This window comes from Epinephelus moara, chromosome 11, assembly GCF_006386435.1.
Source record: "Epinephelus moara isolate mb chromosome 11, YSFRI_EMoa_1.0, whole genome shotgun sequence".
Taxonomy (NCBI): domain Eukaryota; kingdom Metazoa; phylum Chordata; class Actinopteri; order Perciformes; family Serranidae; genus Epinephelus; species Epinephelus moara.
In genome coordinates, this window is record NC_065516.1 from 21,754,069 (window position 1) to 21,771,323 (window position 17,255).

The following is a 17,255-nucleotide window of genomic DNA, read 5'->3' on the forward strand; positions in this document are numbered from 1 at the left end:
ATGATTTAAATGTTTGTTTTTTTATTGCATACCACACAATGACAATTTTTTTACATTTTATAACAGACGACACTAAAATGCTTTTATTGCAATACTATACTATGACATTTTTCTGAAAATGTTAGGGCATACAATACTACGTCATTTTTAATGGAATACGTGATCACATTTTTATGCCATAGTATACTGTGACAGTTTTTATTACATACTACACCATCACATTTCGCGGTTGCAGTACTATATTATGACATTTTTATGACATTTTTTTCATGGTATGCTATACTACCACAATTTGTTAAATGTGTCTTATGGCATACTATACAACTACATACTGTGCTATGGCTTTTTTTATGGCATACTTTACTATGACATTTCTTATGTCATTATTATGTCTTATGCAATACTGATCCTACTTTTTCTAATAAATCTTACATTGGGTTATATTCACTCATTCGGTCAATTTATTCTCTTGTGCTTCATTTCCACCCGGTACATTTAAATTATGCTACAATATTCACAAATTATTAGATGCTCCCTTACTAAAAGTTATTAAATTAAACTTCAGGATGTTTGTGCAATATATCAGTTGAACAAAATGGCTTCAGGCTCATGTTTGAGGCTGTGCTTGCTGCAGCTGTTCCATCTGGCTTCATACCTTGTGCCAATTATCATCAGTAATACACAGATGGCAACAGGTCTGCTTTAGTTATTCACACTGTGACAACAGGGATACAAGTTGTTTCATGAAACATAGTTTAAATAACAGGGCCACTCATTGTGCTAATTGAATTATCACACATTGCAAACAAGCACTAACGATGACTCCAGCTGCTACATTGTCAGATAATAACTAAGTCCCCACTTCTCTCTAAACAAAAAGACTGTGACTGCTGTCTTTGTCAAATACAATGAACAAGACTATTCAGAGACATGAGCTGCCCTCCATACGGCAACAAAACAATGCATTATGTGGGAAAGTACCACATTCTGGGGTCTGGAGGCACAGTTTTCTATCTGTTTTGTAGATATGGAATGCAGATAATGTTTCATGTAATCTTTTAGGCATTCTCATTACTGCGCTGGTCAATATGTGCTGTATGTGCCAAATGGAGGGGGAAGCTCCCTTTATTAGCCTTCTGGAAGCTAGACAACAAAAATCATGACTCATTAAAGGGAAAAAGCTCTTAACAAAAGGCGTAACAATAACAAAAATAAATTTATTTTAATTTCAGGAAGACGTTTAACAAGGCACAATAATGGTTTTGCTAAACTATTTAATATGTACATAGATATTCCACTTAAATAGCAATGTTTGAAACACTGTTGTAATGAGATCAAAGCTTGACAGCTTCTGCAACATGTCCATGATACAGCAAGAAATATGGCGGTATTACATAACAGCCATTACAAGCCATTAGAGGGGTTAAATAAATATCTTTCATGCAGATGTTGAGTGGGAAACTACTGACAGCTGTGAGTCAGAATAGAAAATGTTTAGCCTAATATTCATCATCAGCATTTATTGTTGGAGCAAACGCTGCAATTTACCACAGTAAATACCACATGTAATCACTAATAGAGAGGAGCTCAGGTCAGGAATCCCAAAACGTGAAGACCAGCCATGTTAAGCTGGAAACTAATACCACTGAGGACAAACAAGCAGTCAGAACAAGCCACTGAAACGAAAATGGCGCCTTTAATGTTTTGTTTAGTTCATCGGTCGTTGGCACGGACTCGAGGGTTTTGATCCTTGACCAGTGTGACTGGGAAGATGTTGATTGTCAGGATGGTGGTTTTTTGGGTTTCTTCATTTTCTTGAGCTTTTCTTGTCTCACCGTCTCACCCTCCAAGGAGGACAGCTCGGATATCCTGTGGATGAAGGAACGCGAGGCTCCGACCACGGGGTCCGGATAGGACTGGTCTTTGTATAGAGAGGTGAGCAAGACAGAGGGAAAGAGACACAGAGAGATGAATGGAAAGAAGGGAAGACGAAAAATTAGGACGAAATCTATATAAAACAATATATTCACTGAAAAAAAGTACAATATGAGGGGCACTTTCAGGATGTTGAGTTACAGGGTTATATCAGTTAGTCTGGCTGTGGCTCAGCGGTAGAGCTAGACGTCCACTGATCGGAAAATCGGCGGTTCGATAACCAGCTCCTCCGGCCTGTATGCCAAAGAATCCTTGGGCAAGATACCGAACACAATGGCTGTTATATTGGTGTGTGAGTGCAAATGAATGGTTACTGAGTAGCAGGTGACACCACATATGGTAGCCTCGACCACCAGTGTGTGACTGGGCGAATGTGACACGTGGTGTTAAAGCGCTTTGAGTGATCGTAAGACTAGAAAAGCGCTACACAAGGCCATTCACCTGGATTTAGTGCTTCATAAAAATATAATTGGTGTTTTTCAGTATACTGGAGTAAATCAAAATATAAAAGTAAAATAAAAGAGAACAGTGCTTAGACTTTAACACGGGAATAAACACTCCATCTGACAACAGTAAACATGTCTCTCCATGTGACCCCTTGTCCCACTTTGTCATGACCCACAAACAACAAGGCATCCTGGAACTGACAATAATGAGGCGTGGGATCCGTGCCTTTTGTTTGAAGAAGGAAAATCCATAAAACTGACATGTTTGCTGCCAATAAATCAGCACCATGTGCAGGTCGAAGGTTGCATTCCCCTCGGTACGCAGTCAGGGGCGTTCTGACCTGACGTATCAAGACCACAACAAAGACTTCCCAGAAAGCATCAAAACAACTCACTCTTTTGATTGTCTTTAACAGTCAGTAGGTTGGAGGTTGGATAATTCACCTTGGGCCTGCGGAGGAGAGGGAAAGCAGGGGAGGCAAAGGTGTGAGAAACAATTGAGGAAAGTATTGATTGGCTTGGTCTGATTTAGTTTATAAGGGCAAAAATACCTGCTGAGCTTGCAGCTCTCGACTGAGAACGTGTTTCTGCCATTGAGGACTAAAGAGGAGGGGAAGAGGATGGCTGGAGATGTGTTCACTTCATATCTCTCAGGGTAGCTGGAAGACAGAATTGAGGAGATTATGAACATATGAAATGAAGGGCTGCACATATGGCTACATGAATCCTTTGTATTTGGTTTTGGATTAGTTGAGAATAAGTTAAATTTCATTTATATTTTGCTTTAAGAAAACCTACTTCATTCATTTGAAAAACCAAGTTTGGACAGTGGTCAAAATTCTGTTTACTGTGAGTAGTTAAGTAAGTAGAAGACGAACTGATCTCCAAAAGGCATGAAGTTAAACATGACACATTTCGTCAATATTTCAAGCAAGAAAACTTTTACAGTTTCAAAGAAACAAAAAAGGAAAAGGGCCTGAAGCAAACGTTTGGGCACCCTGCATGGTCAGTAATTTGTAGAACCCCCCCTTTGACAAGTATCACAGCCTCTAAATGAGTAATGTATTCAGCTAAGAGTCTTTCAGTTCTTGTTTGGAGGATTTTCGCCCATTCTTCCTGCAAAAGGCTTCTAGCTCTGTGAGATTCTTCGGCTATTTTCATGCACTGCTCTTTAGAGGTCTATCCACAGATTTGTAATGATGTTTAGGTCGGGGGACTGTGAGGGCCATGGGAAAACCTTCAGCTTGCTCCTCTTGAGGTAACCCATTGTGGATTTCAAGGTGTGTTTAGGATCATTGTCCTGTTGTAGAAGCCATCCTCTCTTCATCTTCAGCTTTTTTACAGATGCTGTGATGTTTGCCTCCAGAATTTGCTGGAATTTAACTGAATCCATTTTCCCTCTACCTGTGAAACGTTCCCTGTGCCACTAGCTGCAACACAAGCCCAGAGCATGATCGATCCTCCCTGGTATTTAACAGTTGGACAGGTGTTCCTTTTTTCTCTAAACATACCTTTGCTCATTGTGTCCAAAAAAGTTCTATTTTAACATCAAAAAAGCAAAAAGCATCAGGCTTGTTCAGATGTTCCTTTGCAAACTTCTGATGCTGAATTTTGTGGTGAGGACACAGGAAAGGGTTTCTTCTTGTGACTATTCCATGATGGTTATACTTGTCTGATAAAACTTCCTGCAGGTCTTTTGCATTTAAACGGAGGTTCTGATTTGCCTTTCTAACAATCCTACGAGCAACTCTCTCAGAATGACCTCAACTTGACCTCCACAGTTCCAGCTAACTGCCATTTCTTAATTACATTACGAACTGAGGAAAAAGCTACCTGAAAACACTTTGCTATCTTCTTATAGTCTTCTCCTGCTTTGTGGGCATCAGTTATTTTAGTTTTCAGAGTGCTAGGCAGCTGTTTAGAGGAGCTGCTGATTGTTGGGAGAAGGTTTCAGGAGTCAGAATATTTATAAAGCTTCACCTGGCCTTTCCAAACAATGACTGTGAACAAGCTAGAGCCTTACCAAGCTAAATATGAACTGATAGCCTGTGAAAAGCTGTTAAAAGTTGTCTGAGAGCTCAAATGTCTTGGTGTGCCCAAACTTTTGCATGACGCCGCTTTCCTTTTTTTCCACTCTAAAATGATACAAAACAAAAATAATGTAGGAATCTTGCTTAAAATGTTGAAATGTTCCATCTTTAACTTCATGTCTCTTGGAGGTCAGATCATTTTCTCCTCACTTGACTATTCACAGTAAATGAAATTTTGACCAGGGGTGCCCAAACTGTTGCAGGCCTCTGTATGTTCTCCCAAATTATATTAAGGGTTGATACATACTGTATGAAAGGGAAGGCAGCGTGCCATAAAACTAAACTGTTCCCATAAACGGAGGACTAATAGTAATAAATGATTATGATCTCATCATTTTGCAAACTAATAGCAATTCAATTTTAGCTTTAATCATTTGCCCCGCGTCACTAGAATATTAAACATGAAAAAGAACCAGCTTAAAACCTTGTCTGTTTGTGACAGACAAATTATGCGTGTCAAAATATTAATTGTATCTGGCTGCTTTTTTTCCTCAGCTGATGTTCTTGTAATTCTTATAACTCAGTATAATTACTGCAATCTGTGCAGCTGTCTCCAGAAATACGCTGTGAAGAGGCAGAGCTTCAGCTACTGCACTGAATGACATTAATCCAGTGGTTACCTCAGGTTGAAAGGCCGCCTTGCGTGGCTGTGGGAAAGCTCCTTGGAGAGGCTGAAGGGATGCAGGTTGCCAGGTCTGTGCACATGGTAGTCTCTTGGCAGCGGGGGAATCACAGTTCTGGTCCTCTCTAACCTTGCACCTAAAGAAAGATCAGATACACGCCTTCAGAACTGACATCTGATCTGAAGACAATAATTTTCTAAAGGTCTATTTAAAGACTTTTAAAACAAATATGGGGAATTTCTTTCTTTCATAAATACTGTTAATCCCCATTATAAAATAATACTGAAGTATCAAAGTTACACTTGCACTCACTGAAATGAGACCTGAGTTCATTATATATGATGAGAGCTCCACCTGCTGGCTGTTAGGTTACAATCCAGGAACAAGACTCAAATTCAGTGTGTATTGAGTCAAAGTGATCAATACATGACTGGGATATCTTATTTTATTGTATACTCTCAACTGTAATAATGACAGGGCAGCTCCTGTTCTACAACTCTTACATTGTTTATCAAAAAGAAAGTGTCTCCCACAGATGTCCCTCTCCGGGTCGCTGTCCTCTGTTTCCAGTCTGTCATCTTTGGCTAAGTTCGGTGACCTGCACACAGATTGAGAGAGTGAGAAACAACATACCAGCACAGATGAATTTTAAAAAGTTGAATACCATTCAGGATAATGACACATGCATGGATATCTTATCAAGTTTGATACCCACTGATCCCTCGGGTCAGATTATTTGTCAGATAGCCAACATAAAGTCTGAGAAACATGTCAGTCATTTATGTTGCATGCTGCATGCGTGATTTATGTAGATAGTAGTCATTATTTGCATATTTGTATGCACAGCATATAGGGGAGACCAGGGCTGGTTGTCACAGTGCATATTACAGCCACACTGGAGGGTGCTGTGACACTGTTGTTGAGATACTGATATCAAACAGTTGGCCTGACATCCTGCTCATTTTGCACTGGTCGTTTTGTGGAACAAACACAAAACACTGAGGTGAGGCGATATTTTGTAAATTTTATGGGTCAGAGAAATTTTTCATGTTGGTCGTTTAAAAGTCAAACACATTAAAGTGTCAAAGGTAATAGCTTTGATATGTGTCAGCGTTTAGCTAGCTAAAATGTTTGTCAAGACGTGTTAAATCTAGGCAACATAGGCTGTTTGCGATTTTAACATATGCTCCTGGTCATACTGTGATGGAGATTAATCTGTTCCAATCTCACTGTTTGATTTAATGTTATATTCATAATGAATTATTATGAAACAACGGCTTTAATAAAGGCTAAAAAAATTTTCGGCACTGGATTATTCAAACAATCACCTGGTTCAAATTCATGGTTTAAACACAAGGGGCACTGATGAGTACTATCATAGAGGTGGTATTCATTTCAAAACTTATTTGGTGTTTCTATCTTCATTCATTTATTCATTCATTTTCCGTAACCACTTATCCTGTTGGGGGTCGTGGGGGGGCTGGAGCCTATCCCAGCTGACATTGGGTGAGAGGCAGGGTACACCCTGGACAGGTCACCAGACTATCACAGGGCTGACACATAGAGACAGACAACCATTCACACTCACATTCACACCTACGGACAATTTAGAGTCACCAGTTAACCTGCATGTCTTTAGACTTTGTGGTAAGCTTTCATTTAATGCAAGAATGACTGTTGAAAGAAAGTGTGACAACCAACCCCGGTCTCCCCTACGTATCATTCACACTGCACAGCTGTATTGCTCATGATACATAGTTGAAAATAAGTTTTCTTTTTTAAATACATTGATTTATTTTTCTGGGGCACATTGTAGGCCTACTTACATGAGTAAATGTACTTTCTCACACTCCAGCACTGCATCACTCTGGTGGTGCTGGCTGCACATAATGTAACCAGCGGATGTGCTGTGCGTAATTGTGGCTTGACGGTGCGTAAAATCACTCCAGTTAGAGACTGCAGATGGATCAGATACCTGCCGCCTTCAGTCAGCAGTGTGAAGGAAAGGCCTTTAGAAGCTTATTAGTACCAAGGCACCAGGGAAGTAATGGTATTTAAATGCTGAAAAGAGCCTGCCCCAGCGCCTCCGAGCTATTACAGCGATAACTACCAAACATACGCACTTTCCTCACATGACGTCATCTGATTTTCATACACTGTAGGCCTGCTGTTTTATATTATACCCATGTGTATTATAGTTTTTCCATAGCAGAGGTCATTGTGACTCTAAAGAAACACCATGACAACGAGTAAACAATTTGTTGTGTCAAAATGAACACGTCTTACCCTGCAACTATGAAGCCGCTCACCAAGGTTTGCCATTCCCTGGACTCTACAACAGAGAACAGCGGTGACATCCCGTTAAGCTAGCAGCATCTTGATGCATGTACAGATCCATGGAGCACGCGTACTCACTGCTCAGGGGCTGCAGCACAGGCAGTTTCCTCCGTGTGTGACCATTTTGTCTGACAGCTGCTTGTCCTCCACCTGCTCTCATCCCGTAGCTCCTGTAGGTCGGATGTGTAGCCGCATCAGGGCCGCGCTGCTGGCTGCAATTTGAGCCTCCCTCTGATACTAAAGCCCTTGCGGTGGGTAGCGATGCATTAACCTGGTAAGTCATCATGTTGGAGCTATATATACATATATATACATATAAGCCGGCTATAGAGCAGAAGCACGACACATTGTCGCTATAACGGTCGGTTCATACGAGCTAAACATCCCCGAGCTGTAATGCTAGGCTGCAGATCACTGTGCTCAATGTAACCGAGTCACTGCGTCACCATGGAAACAGGCTGCATGAAGACCGTCACACATAGTAGGGTGAAATCAGGTAAGGTGGGACACTTGAGGTAGATTACCACTCAAGTGTTACCTTTAGAGCTTGATATGGTTCTCTGCTATATTTCCATAAAGAAAATGTGTTGCCAAGGAAAATAATTTGGTCCTTCAAACACATCAAGGACCCCCACCTCACTCTGATTACATGTTCAGGTACAAAGGGACAGTCATGTTTGTTTGGTTTTGAATTGTTAAGGCTGGATTGCACCAACAAGGGGTGTTTCTCAAAGTCAGGGATCCTTCCTTGGTAGGACGAGTCCTTCCAAGGAGACAGAAGAAGAGTCCTTCCTAGTGAACACACATTGGAACGAGCTAAGGAGTGTCCACAGGTGTGCATCATTATCTCTCAGCAGACCGAGGGGGTTTCAGGGCACTTTGATAATTCTGAGACGTTCGTGTCGGCTGTTAATGATAATTAAGGGTCATCGTAACAAACATTGCACCGCAAAATGAACTACAAATAACATTTTAATGAAATAATAAATGGTCAGAAAAGGACGGAATGACAGAGAGAAGCCCGAATACTTTGCTGTAAATCTCCAGGTATACCCATATAAAGCTCTTGTGAAAGTTGGAAGACAATACTTCTCATGCTCAGGCTGTAAATTTCTTTCTCACCCTGCCACTCACTCCTTGCTCATATGCTCACTCACTATCTCTAGGCGTCATTGACTGGGTAGGTCAATTGAGTCATCAGCTGATTCACAGTCAGCCAATAGCACAGCGACACACCTTCTCTGTCAGCCTATCATCTTACTGCCCCTCATTTTAAATATGGTTCTTTCTCCCACCTCACCATCACCACCTAGTCTTTATGGATTCATCAGACTCATCCAGCCCAGCAGTCAGCAGCCTCAGAGTCATCAGCCACCACCACCTCCACCAGTGTCTGGGGTCCATGGGGGGATTTATCCTGCTGCCACTCAGATGTCCCTCGATCACAAAATATCTCCCTCTGGTGTCCAAGTGCCAAAGACCTCTGGTAAATCTTTATTTAGTTTAGTTTTATAAAACTCTGATTAGAGCTGATCTAATTAATCTTTGTTGGTGCAACCCAGCCTAAATCTATTAATTACTTAAATTAAATCAGTCATGTAACCTGTGGCTATTCATTAAAACAGATTGGCCAACTTTTCTGCCATGCTCTCCCTGATCTTTTGCTTTCTTTGGTGCCATATCATCTACAATGGACGTACGTGCATGTAACAACTATGGCTAATTTTGGACTATAGTTGCTGACATGGACTCACTGCATCATCTTTAAAAAAAAAATTACGACACAAAAGAGTTATTCAGTATTACTGGGTGGTACACAATAGCATGGTGTTTTCGCTTCAGGAAAATGTACAAATTTAGCTTCATTTTTTCCCATTTTCAGTTTACGAATCCCTTAATTTAATGGTTTCTTTCCTTTAATTTTTACATTTTGGACAGACCAATAGTATAATACTGAGCACAAGACCCTCCCTAGTTAGTTTGATGTATGACCTAAAGACAGGTCGTGTGGACTTTCTGTGTAACAAGTTGAGTGGATTTCTGTGCATTTCTTCCTTTGGTGTGAGTCCTTTAAGATAAAACCACGGCTACCTGTCTCTGTAACCTTTAATGACAGTTCCTGCAGTAAATCCTGAGACAGACAAATCTGCCTCCCCTGTTCTGACTGACCCCCTGCAGAGACAGTACTCACTCAGAAGATGTAAAACCTGTCTCATTTGTTACCCAATACCAAAGTTTTCAGCCCAATACAAGATCATTTTCTGATTTCTGTTCTTATATATATAGACCAACAAGATCATATCTAAGGTCAATAATGAGCTCATTATGAGGGGGCGAAACAAACATCACCGCTAAAACAAGTAATTAAATTAAGCTGAAGGGAAATGGATACCCTTTGCTAATTACCAGCGCCATAATCACTTATTTAACATTATGTGTGTGGGGGGACATTTTCAATCGACACCCTCTGCAACCAAACTCTTGAGGTGGGTTTGGCAGGAATTATTCCAGGACACATTTTTAGAAACTTAACAGTTAACCTGATCATTTTAGAGTATTTTAGCTCACAGTTTTCATGGCCATTTTAGTGACAATTTTGGGAGCCACCATAAGATTGAGTGTCATACAGAAAAAGTGCACACACTATGACTATTTGACAACATATTATACTATATCTTCAGTTTTTTTTATTAGTTTTTATGACCTTTGTTATGACATTTTTCATGACATACAAACACTTTATAAAACTTTAACAGTCAATAGTGATGTAGCCTACCTAACACTCATATTACATTTCAGTTTACTGCTTTTAATACATTTAAAAGTTATCAAACAGAGACAGCACCGACCCACAGCAGCCCAGCAACAGCAACGCCACTTGCACTAACCACATTAAGCACCGCCCTTAACTGTAATATTAGAACCGGTTGTAATAATAATGGCAATTTGTTAATCTTGTTTATGTTTATGATTACATTTCCCCATTCAGAACGTCTCTGGTGTCTGGTTTGACAGAGAGGAGTTCGTCTGAACAAATATTGATTGAACTTTCCTAGGCTGTGGAAATAACATATTGGGAATCGTAATTAGGTGAAGTTTTGTCCCAGGTTTTTTATTTTGAATTTTGAGTCCTGTGAACTCCTGAAAAAAAACCCACATTATAAATCAAATAGATTAAGTCAACAACTAAATACAATGCTCATTCTATGCTTCTTATGGTTAACGGGACCTGTATAAACATGGTGAGGTGATCTTAAATTAGATTTTGAAAACTAGGCCTACATGAGCATTTGTGTCACAGTGGTAATGTTTGGAACACACTCAAAAGGTGGCTGATTTATTTCTATTAAACACGGGCATCACTCAACTAACTCTAACAAGACAGTCTACAATCTGTTTCTGCCACACTCATCATCTGCAAATAGCAGCTTTCCATGTCTAATGATACACTTTAATGATGATGCATTTTACTCATGACAGACCTTTTGTTTTATGACTTTTTGTTAATATTTTAATTTTAGGCAGATATGCTGTTCCTCAGATGAGTTAAGCCTATGGTTTCAATTCAATTGGCATTATACACACTATGTGCGTGTATGTGCACATATTTTACCACAGAGGGGCAGCAAAGCATCCAGTATAAAACGTTACATGTCCTCCCTTCTTTTCTTCATAGTAATTCTGCTGAAATCTGTTTTAACATTTTAAAAATTACTTTAAAAAGCATTTAATCAACTAGTATATGGCATATTTGTTGTATATTAAACAATCCAGCAGTGTAAAGAAATTCAAATGCTACATCTTAATGTGTCAATAATTATAATTCAGTAGTAAATAATAACTATTTAAACAATATGACATTCTGAATTTTTGAGACTTGAACTATATTTTGCAGAGGAATAATCTTATGTCCTCCTTTCTCTTCTTTTTACAGATTTTGCTAAAATCTGTTTTTGACATTCTGACATGACCCGTGTGTCATACGTCAATATTTCTTTGCTGTATCTCGTGTTTAGTAAAATAGAAAGCAGACAATGTAGCACTAACGTTCAGCCAACACAAAACAGAATACTCTCTGCTTCCTCACAACAGCAGTTTAATGTACAGTATTAGAATAACAGGACTGTTGTGTACTGTGAGATACTTTATAATTTTGGATTGTAAGGTCTGGCACACTATTTCATTTGCTTTGCTCTTTATAAAGTCCTCTGTGGCACTTTATCATTAACACATTATTTGTTTTCACAAGTCCTGACAGTAAGGAAAGCACAGGCATTATCAATAACATTTATGATTAGTTTATTCTATTTAGGCGTCCCATGATATGTGAGCAAACATGCACAATGAAACTGCAGCAGCTAAATGGAATTAAGCCATTATCTATGCCTGTGTTTCTCCTACTATGACATGTCAGACTGACATCTCAGCTGTACAGTGTCTCTGAAGGTGCAAAGGCTATATAGACTTCATAAGTTGGTTTACACCTATCCATCCAAGTGAGACCCACACGACCCAGGTGGGACTTGAACCCACAATCCCCAGCTCCGGAGGCTGATGCCTTATCCATTAGGCCACTGGGCCACAAGAATTTGATAAATTCTCTTTGACTTTAATGTTCTGGGTTACATCTGTGATCTATTCTTTGTGGGATATTGAATTATTGTTGAATTATTGTATACACTGAATACAAGGTTAATGAATGAAAAAGTACCACAGTAGCTCTTGAATTTTACTTGTAGCTAAGCTGATTGCTATATAACCACTGTGAAGTGTGTTTGGCACTATGTGGCATTTGTGTTTGAGGAACTAGTAAAATTGCAGTCTTAATTCCTTTTGCTCTGAATAAAATTCTAACAAAAATAAATAAATAAAAAATAGGAAATACCTTCAAAGACATCCCCCTGCTAACCACTGACATCCCAGTTGAAGCCTTTTAAGAAAGAAGGTCACCCAAACACGGTCAATGAATGTCCCGGCCCACGCACTCTGTGGGTCACGAATTGTGAGGCAGTTAACAAAATATACTGTAGCACGTAAGGGGAATGATTTATACTTCAAAGCTTGGCCGGTTCAAGCTGTTAATCATTCTGCAAGCAGGGTTTTCTCAATCAATACTATGTTCCCCGGGGCTCTCGTGTCACACAGTATCACGGAAATATCCTCTTTGAACTTTATGGTTTTAATGAATGATTTTTATGGATGAAACACCTTTACTCAGTTGCTATTTATATAGATTCATACTGTAGGCCGCAATCCCTCGAAAATTGTACTCACAAAGTGTAATGAAGCGGGAAAGCGCCAGACACCTCATGCTGTGACTTGGGCGGTGATCCCCTTTGCCTCCATTCACAGGCACCATGATAGCACATGTGTGAGATGAAACCATTCAATCAGGTGCTGATGAGACCATGATGTCATGGTGTCACACGTCAGAGGTGGCTTTCTGATACTAAAAAACAAAGTGTGAGCAGAGAAATGTTGAGAGTGTCGACCTAAAAGGTGTATTTTTTAATCAAATACTGTATGGTGATTTAGTGAATTTAGAGCAGTGATGATCTGAGGATCATTAAAGGTCCAATGTGTAAGATTTAGGGGGATTTAGTGGAATCTGGCAGTGAAGACTGCAAAACAGAAGTTATTCAGGAGGTTTTAACAGTGAGCCGAATTATCTGCAGAGGTCTCTTCATCTCCAAAACAAATGGCACATGTAATTTAAACAGTAAAAACACTGAATAAAGCAATGTCAAATTACAAATCAGTGTTTCTTCTATGATGTTTGGCATGTTGCAGACGGCCCACCTGCCCAGCACCTGCTAATGTCCAGACATTCAAGAGGCTTTTACCAGGTGCCAAATTATCCTCAGAGGTCTCTTCCTCTTCAGAACAAACAGAGCAATTGATTAATACTGGTAAAACATACTGAATAAAGCAGTTTCACGTTACACATTTTTCCAACACTACTCATCACAGAGGGGCTGCTAATTTGGACATGTTTGGTTTGTACGTTCTACCCTAGGCTACTATAGAAACATGTCGTTGCAACATGGTGATCTCTGTAGATGAGGAACCGCTTACTGTGTTGATATAAACAGCTCATTTTAAAGGGATAGTGCACCCAAAAATGAAAATTCAGCCATTATCTACTCACCCATATGTCGAGGGAGGCTCAGGTGAAGTTTTAGAGTCCTCACAACACTTGCGGAGATCTCAGGGGAGAGGAGGTAGCAACACAACTCCACCTAATGCAGGCTTATGGCGCCCCAGATTCAAACGTCCAAAAACACATAATTGAAACCACAAAATATCTCCATACTGCTCGTTCGTAGTGATCCAAGTGTCCTGAAGCCCCGACATAAAAAGTTGTTTGGAAAAACTTCATTTGAACTCTGTTTTTAGCCTCATTGTAGCCTGTAGCTCTAACTGCCTCTCTGTGCAGCGCGTTCACGTGTGTGCGCTTATGCGAGACCGTGAGACATGGGCACCGCGTTCATGTGTGTTCACGTGCTTTCACTGGTCTCGCACACAAGCGCACACACGTTTTGTTGCTACCCCCTCCCCCCTCAGATCTCCGCAAGTGTTGTGAGGACTCTAAAACTTCACCTGAGCCTCCCTCGGCATATGGGTGAGTAGATAATGGCTGAATTTTCATTTTTGGGTGCACTATCCCTTTAAGGTAACGAAAACATGTTTCTCATTTTTAGGTGATTATTCAATGAAGAAAACATTCTTATTTTATTCAGTTTCTGCCAAAATATCCCCCTAAAGCAGGGATACTAAACTTGCTTTGCTCATGGTCCACTTTTGCAAAATGACAAGAGGTCAGGGGCCAGTCACAGCAGCCCTGCGTTTGTGAGGTTTATACAGGGGCATTTTTAGGATCTAAGGACATTTAAGGCTTAAGTGGGATTTATACTTGTGAGGCAGACCCTACGCCGTAGCCTACGCATGTCGCCTACGCCATTGTGAGCATTCATACTTGTGTGATGGTGTGTCTGTGTCACTCTGCAGTTACACCTCGAAAACACTTGTCAGTGACGAGATTTATGTGAAGTGCTGTAAAGTTTAGTTGATTCAAAACACACATTAAACACACATTAAACATGGCTTAATAGAGACAATTTCAAACACAAGTACACTTCACTATAACTCACAGCATTCACAGACAAACACTTGTCTTTATCTGGACACATTTTCCCCACAAATACAACATGCTCATGTTTTTAGCACAAGCCTATGGCATTTTACATTGTATAAATTAGCCTAGCAGCTAGCCGACTTTTCCTCTACTCATATGAAGCCAGGGACAACAGCAACATTTAACAAAGATAATGTTACAAAATTCGGCTCCATTACAACTCATAAGGTTCACCGACAAAACAACTGTCTTATACTAAACACGTTTTCCAAACAAATACAACATGCTAACTTTATTAGCACAAGCCTATGGCATTTTACATTGTATAAATTAGCCTAGCAGCTAGAAGAGATTTCCTCTGCTCATATGAAGCCAGGATAAATCCCCGAAGGATAAATCACACACAAGATTAAAATGCTATTTTTGTGGAAGCTTTATTGTCTACACAATGTATTGTTTCTTATCTGTCAAATTAAAGTAAATAAAAGCTTCTTTTCCACAGGATATGGTGCGGATTTGGCCAACATGCTGTCAGCTGAGTGTCACTGCCCTAAATCCTACACACTGGACCTTTAAAATTGGGTTTAGAAATAGAAATAACCATAGTGAAATGTAGTTTGTTTCAACTCTAAAGATGACCAAACTTTTCACACCTGCCTGTGACTTGGCATCATACAGAAGCAACAGCTCATTCAACGTGTTTTCAAATAACCGCTCCCTATTATGAATCAAATTAACTTCATTAGGTCAGGATTCTACGGTGTTGTGGTGTGATTACACATCCTCCGGTAGTTTTCTTCACATTATTGCAGCCATATACTCTCCCACAGGCTGGGCTGTGTGCAGCTTTCCGGTAGATATCATCTGATCTCAGTCAATGACACAATTATGGCTTCCCTAATGTGTTGAGGAGAACCAAAGTGCTGCCCAGGGGTGTACGCACATGGTCACACACATACGCCTTTTCACGTCGCATACTACGCAGAACGGTGATATCATCCTGATATTCTTTAATACAGTTTTAGAGGATTGCATTGTACACAGGAAAGGATTTGTTTCAACTGGGTCATAATGATTCATCAACTCAAAATACCCACTGTAAGGAAACTGACATCACACATTAGTCATATTTTGTGATCTAAAATCCCATATCTTGCTTTCAAATTCTTCAAGATGCACAGTACAAATGTTTAGATTGTGTTAAAAGGCACCTAGAGCTGCAACTACTTGTTTTGATTCTTGGTTAATCAACTGTTCAATAAATGCCAGAAAACATCTTCAGACTGCTTGTTTTGCCACTCCAAAACTCTACATATTCAATTTATTATCAGAAAAGTTGAAACCAGCAAATTTTTGGCATTTTTGCATGGAAAAAAAAAACTTAAATGACTTAACTATTAACAAAATTATTGCCTTTCTGTCGATTGAACAATTGATTGACCAATCATTTTAGCTTTATATTCCTACAAAAAATGGAGCTGAAGTGAACACCTGACTGTGCGTTATGCACATCTTAAAGTGATACTTTGTCGATTTTCAACCAGGTCTGTGTCACAACATTGTGGGTAGTATGTGTAAATAAAATATGTTAAACTTACCTCCATCTTATCAGCACTCAGATCTCCCTGCTCATTTCCCAGTGAAAATCTACCAGATGACACATTTCTGGGATTTTTGGTGGCTCTGGTGCTGTTGCAAACTACAGATTTGGACACAAAGAGTATAGACGCACCTCTCTAAAACTAAGTCCAAACTGTAAAACTACCCAGTGCCGATCAAACACAAACCAAGATTCAGTTAATGTGTTGCCTTTTTCTCACCTAAAATGTCTTCAGGAACATACAGTGCACTGTTTACCTGTAACACGAGAGTTTGCAAACAGGAAGTGAGCGCCATACTGTTTCCTGTATTGTAAAAACAAGCAGAAAAAACTGAGCTCAAACAATAAAACTAAGCAGTGTTAATCAAATATGAAAGATTCTGTTACTGTGTTGCCTATTTCTGTCCTCACATGTTTTCATAAACATATTTTAGCATGTGTGTTGGTCCAGTGTGGCGCAGTGCATTCTGGTAGTTGGCGGTTTTCAAAAGCAAAAGTCACAGCCCCTTTCCTTTGTTTTCTCTGGTCGCATAGCACCAATGTCATAAGTATTTGCATCTTTCTATTCCATAGACAGCCTAGTTTTTTGGACCATCTTTCCAGCAGTGAAATACTTCTTTAAGGTTACATTTTGAACAGCACTGTCACAGAGTATTGTGACCTTTACACGTGTCACTGTTTTAGGCCCTGAGGCAACTTTACACCTGAATACATTTGAGTGAGTTCTCCTCACATTGGCCTCTCACTTGTGATTCATCACTGTCAACTATCAGCACATGCACTAGTGGCAAGTGCCTGACAAATTGTAGAATGAATTCACGTGCACCTGCAGTATACACTCACCAGCCACTTTATTAGGTACACCTTGCTAATACAGAGTTTAGCCATTGGAAATGCATTAATTCATCATCGTAGATCATAGATTCAACAAGGTGCTGGAAACATTCCTCAGAGATTTTGGTCCATATTGACATGATAGCATCACACAGTTGCTGCAGATTTGTTGGCTGCACATCCATGATGAGAATCTCCCGTTCCACCACATCCCAAAGGTGCTCTATTGGACTGAGATCTGGTGACTGTGGAGGC

At 39.8% G+C, this 17,255-nt stretch overlaps 1 protein-coding gene and 1 non-coding gene across 2 annotated transcripts; both read right to left on the bottom strand.

Moving 5' to 3' along the window:
* Nucleotides 1-714: 714 nt before the first annotated feature.
* On the bottom strand, nucleotides 715-7,861 carry si:ch211-171b20.3 (uncharacterized). The gene is made up of 7 exons (XM_050056288.1): nucleotides 7,510-7,861; nucleotides 7,381-7,426; nucleotides 5,598-5,692; nucleotides 5,092-5,230; nucleotides 2,933-3,040; nucleotides 2,777-2,832; nucleotides 715-1,921 (listed from the first exon to the last, which is right to left on the bottom strand). Exons 1-7 carry the CDS (start codon nucleotides 7,715-7,717, stop codon nucleotides 1,782-1,784), a joined length of 792 nt encoding a protein of 263 aa, XP_049912245.1. The 5' UTR covers nucleotides 7,718-7,861; the 3' UTR covers nucleotides 715-1,781.
* A 4,078-nt stretch (nucleotides 7,862-11,939) lies between these two features.
* trnar-ccg (transfer RNA arginine (anticodon CCG)) lies at nucleotides 11,940-12,012 on the bottom strand. Its single transcript has one exon. It is a non-coding gene; the product is annotated as a tRNA-Arg (tRNA).
* Between the last annotated feature and the right edge of the window lie 5,243 nt (nucleotides 12,013-17,255).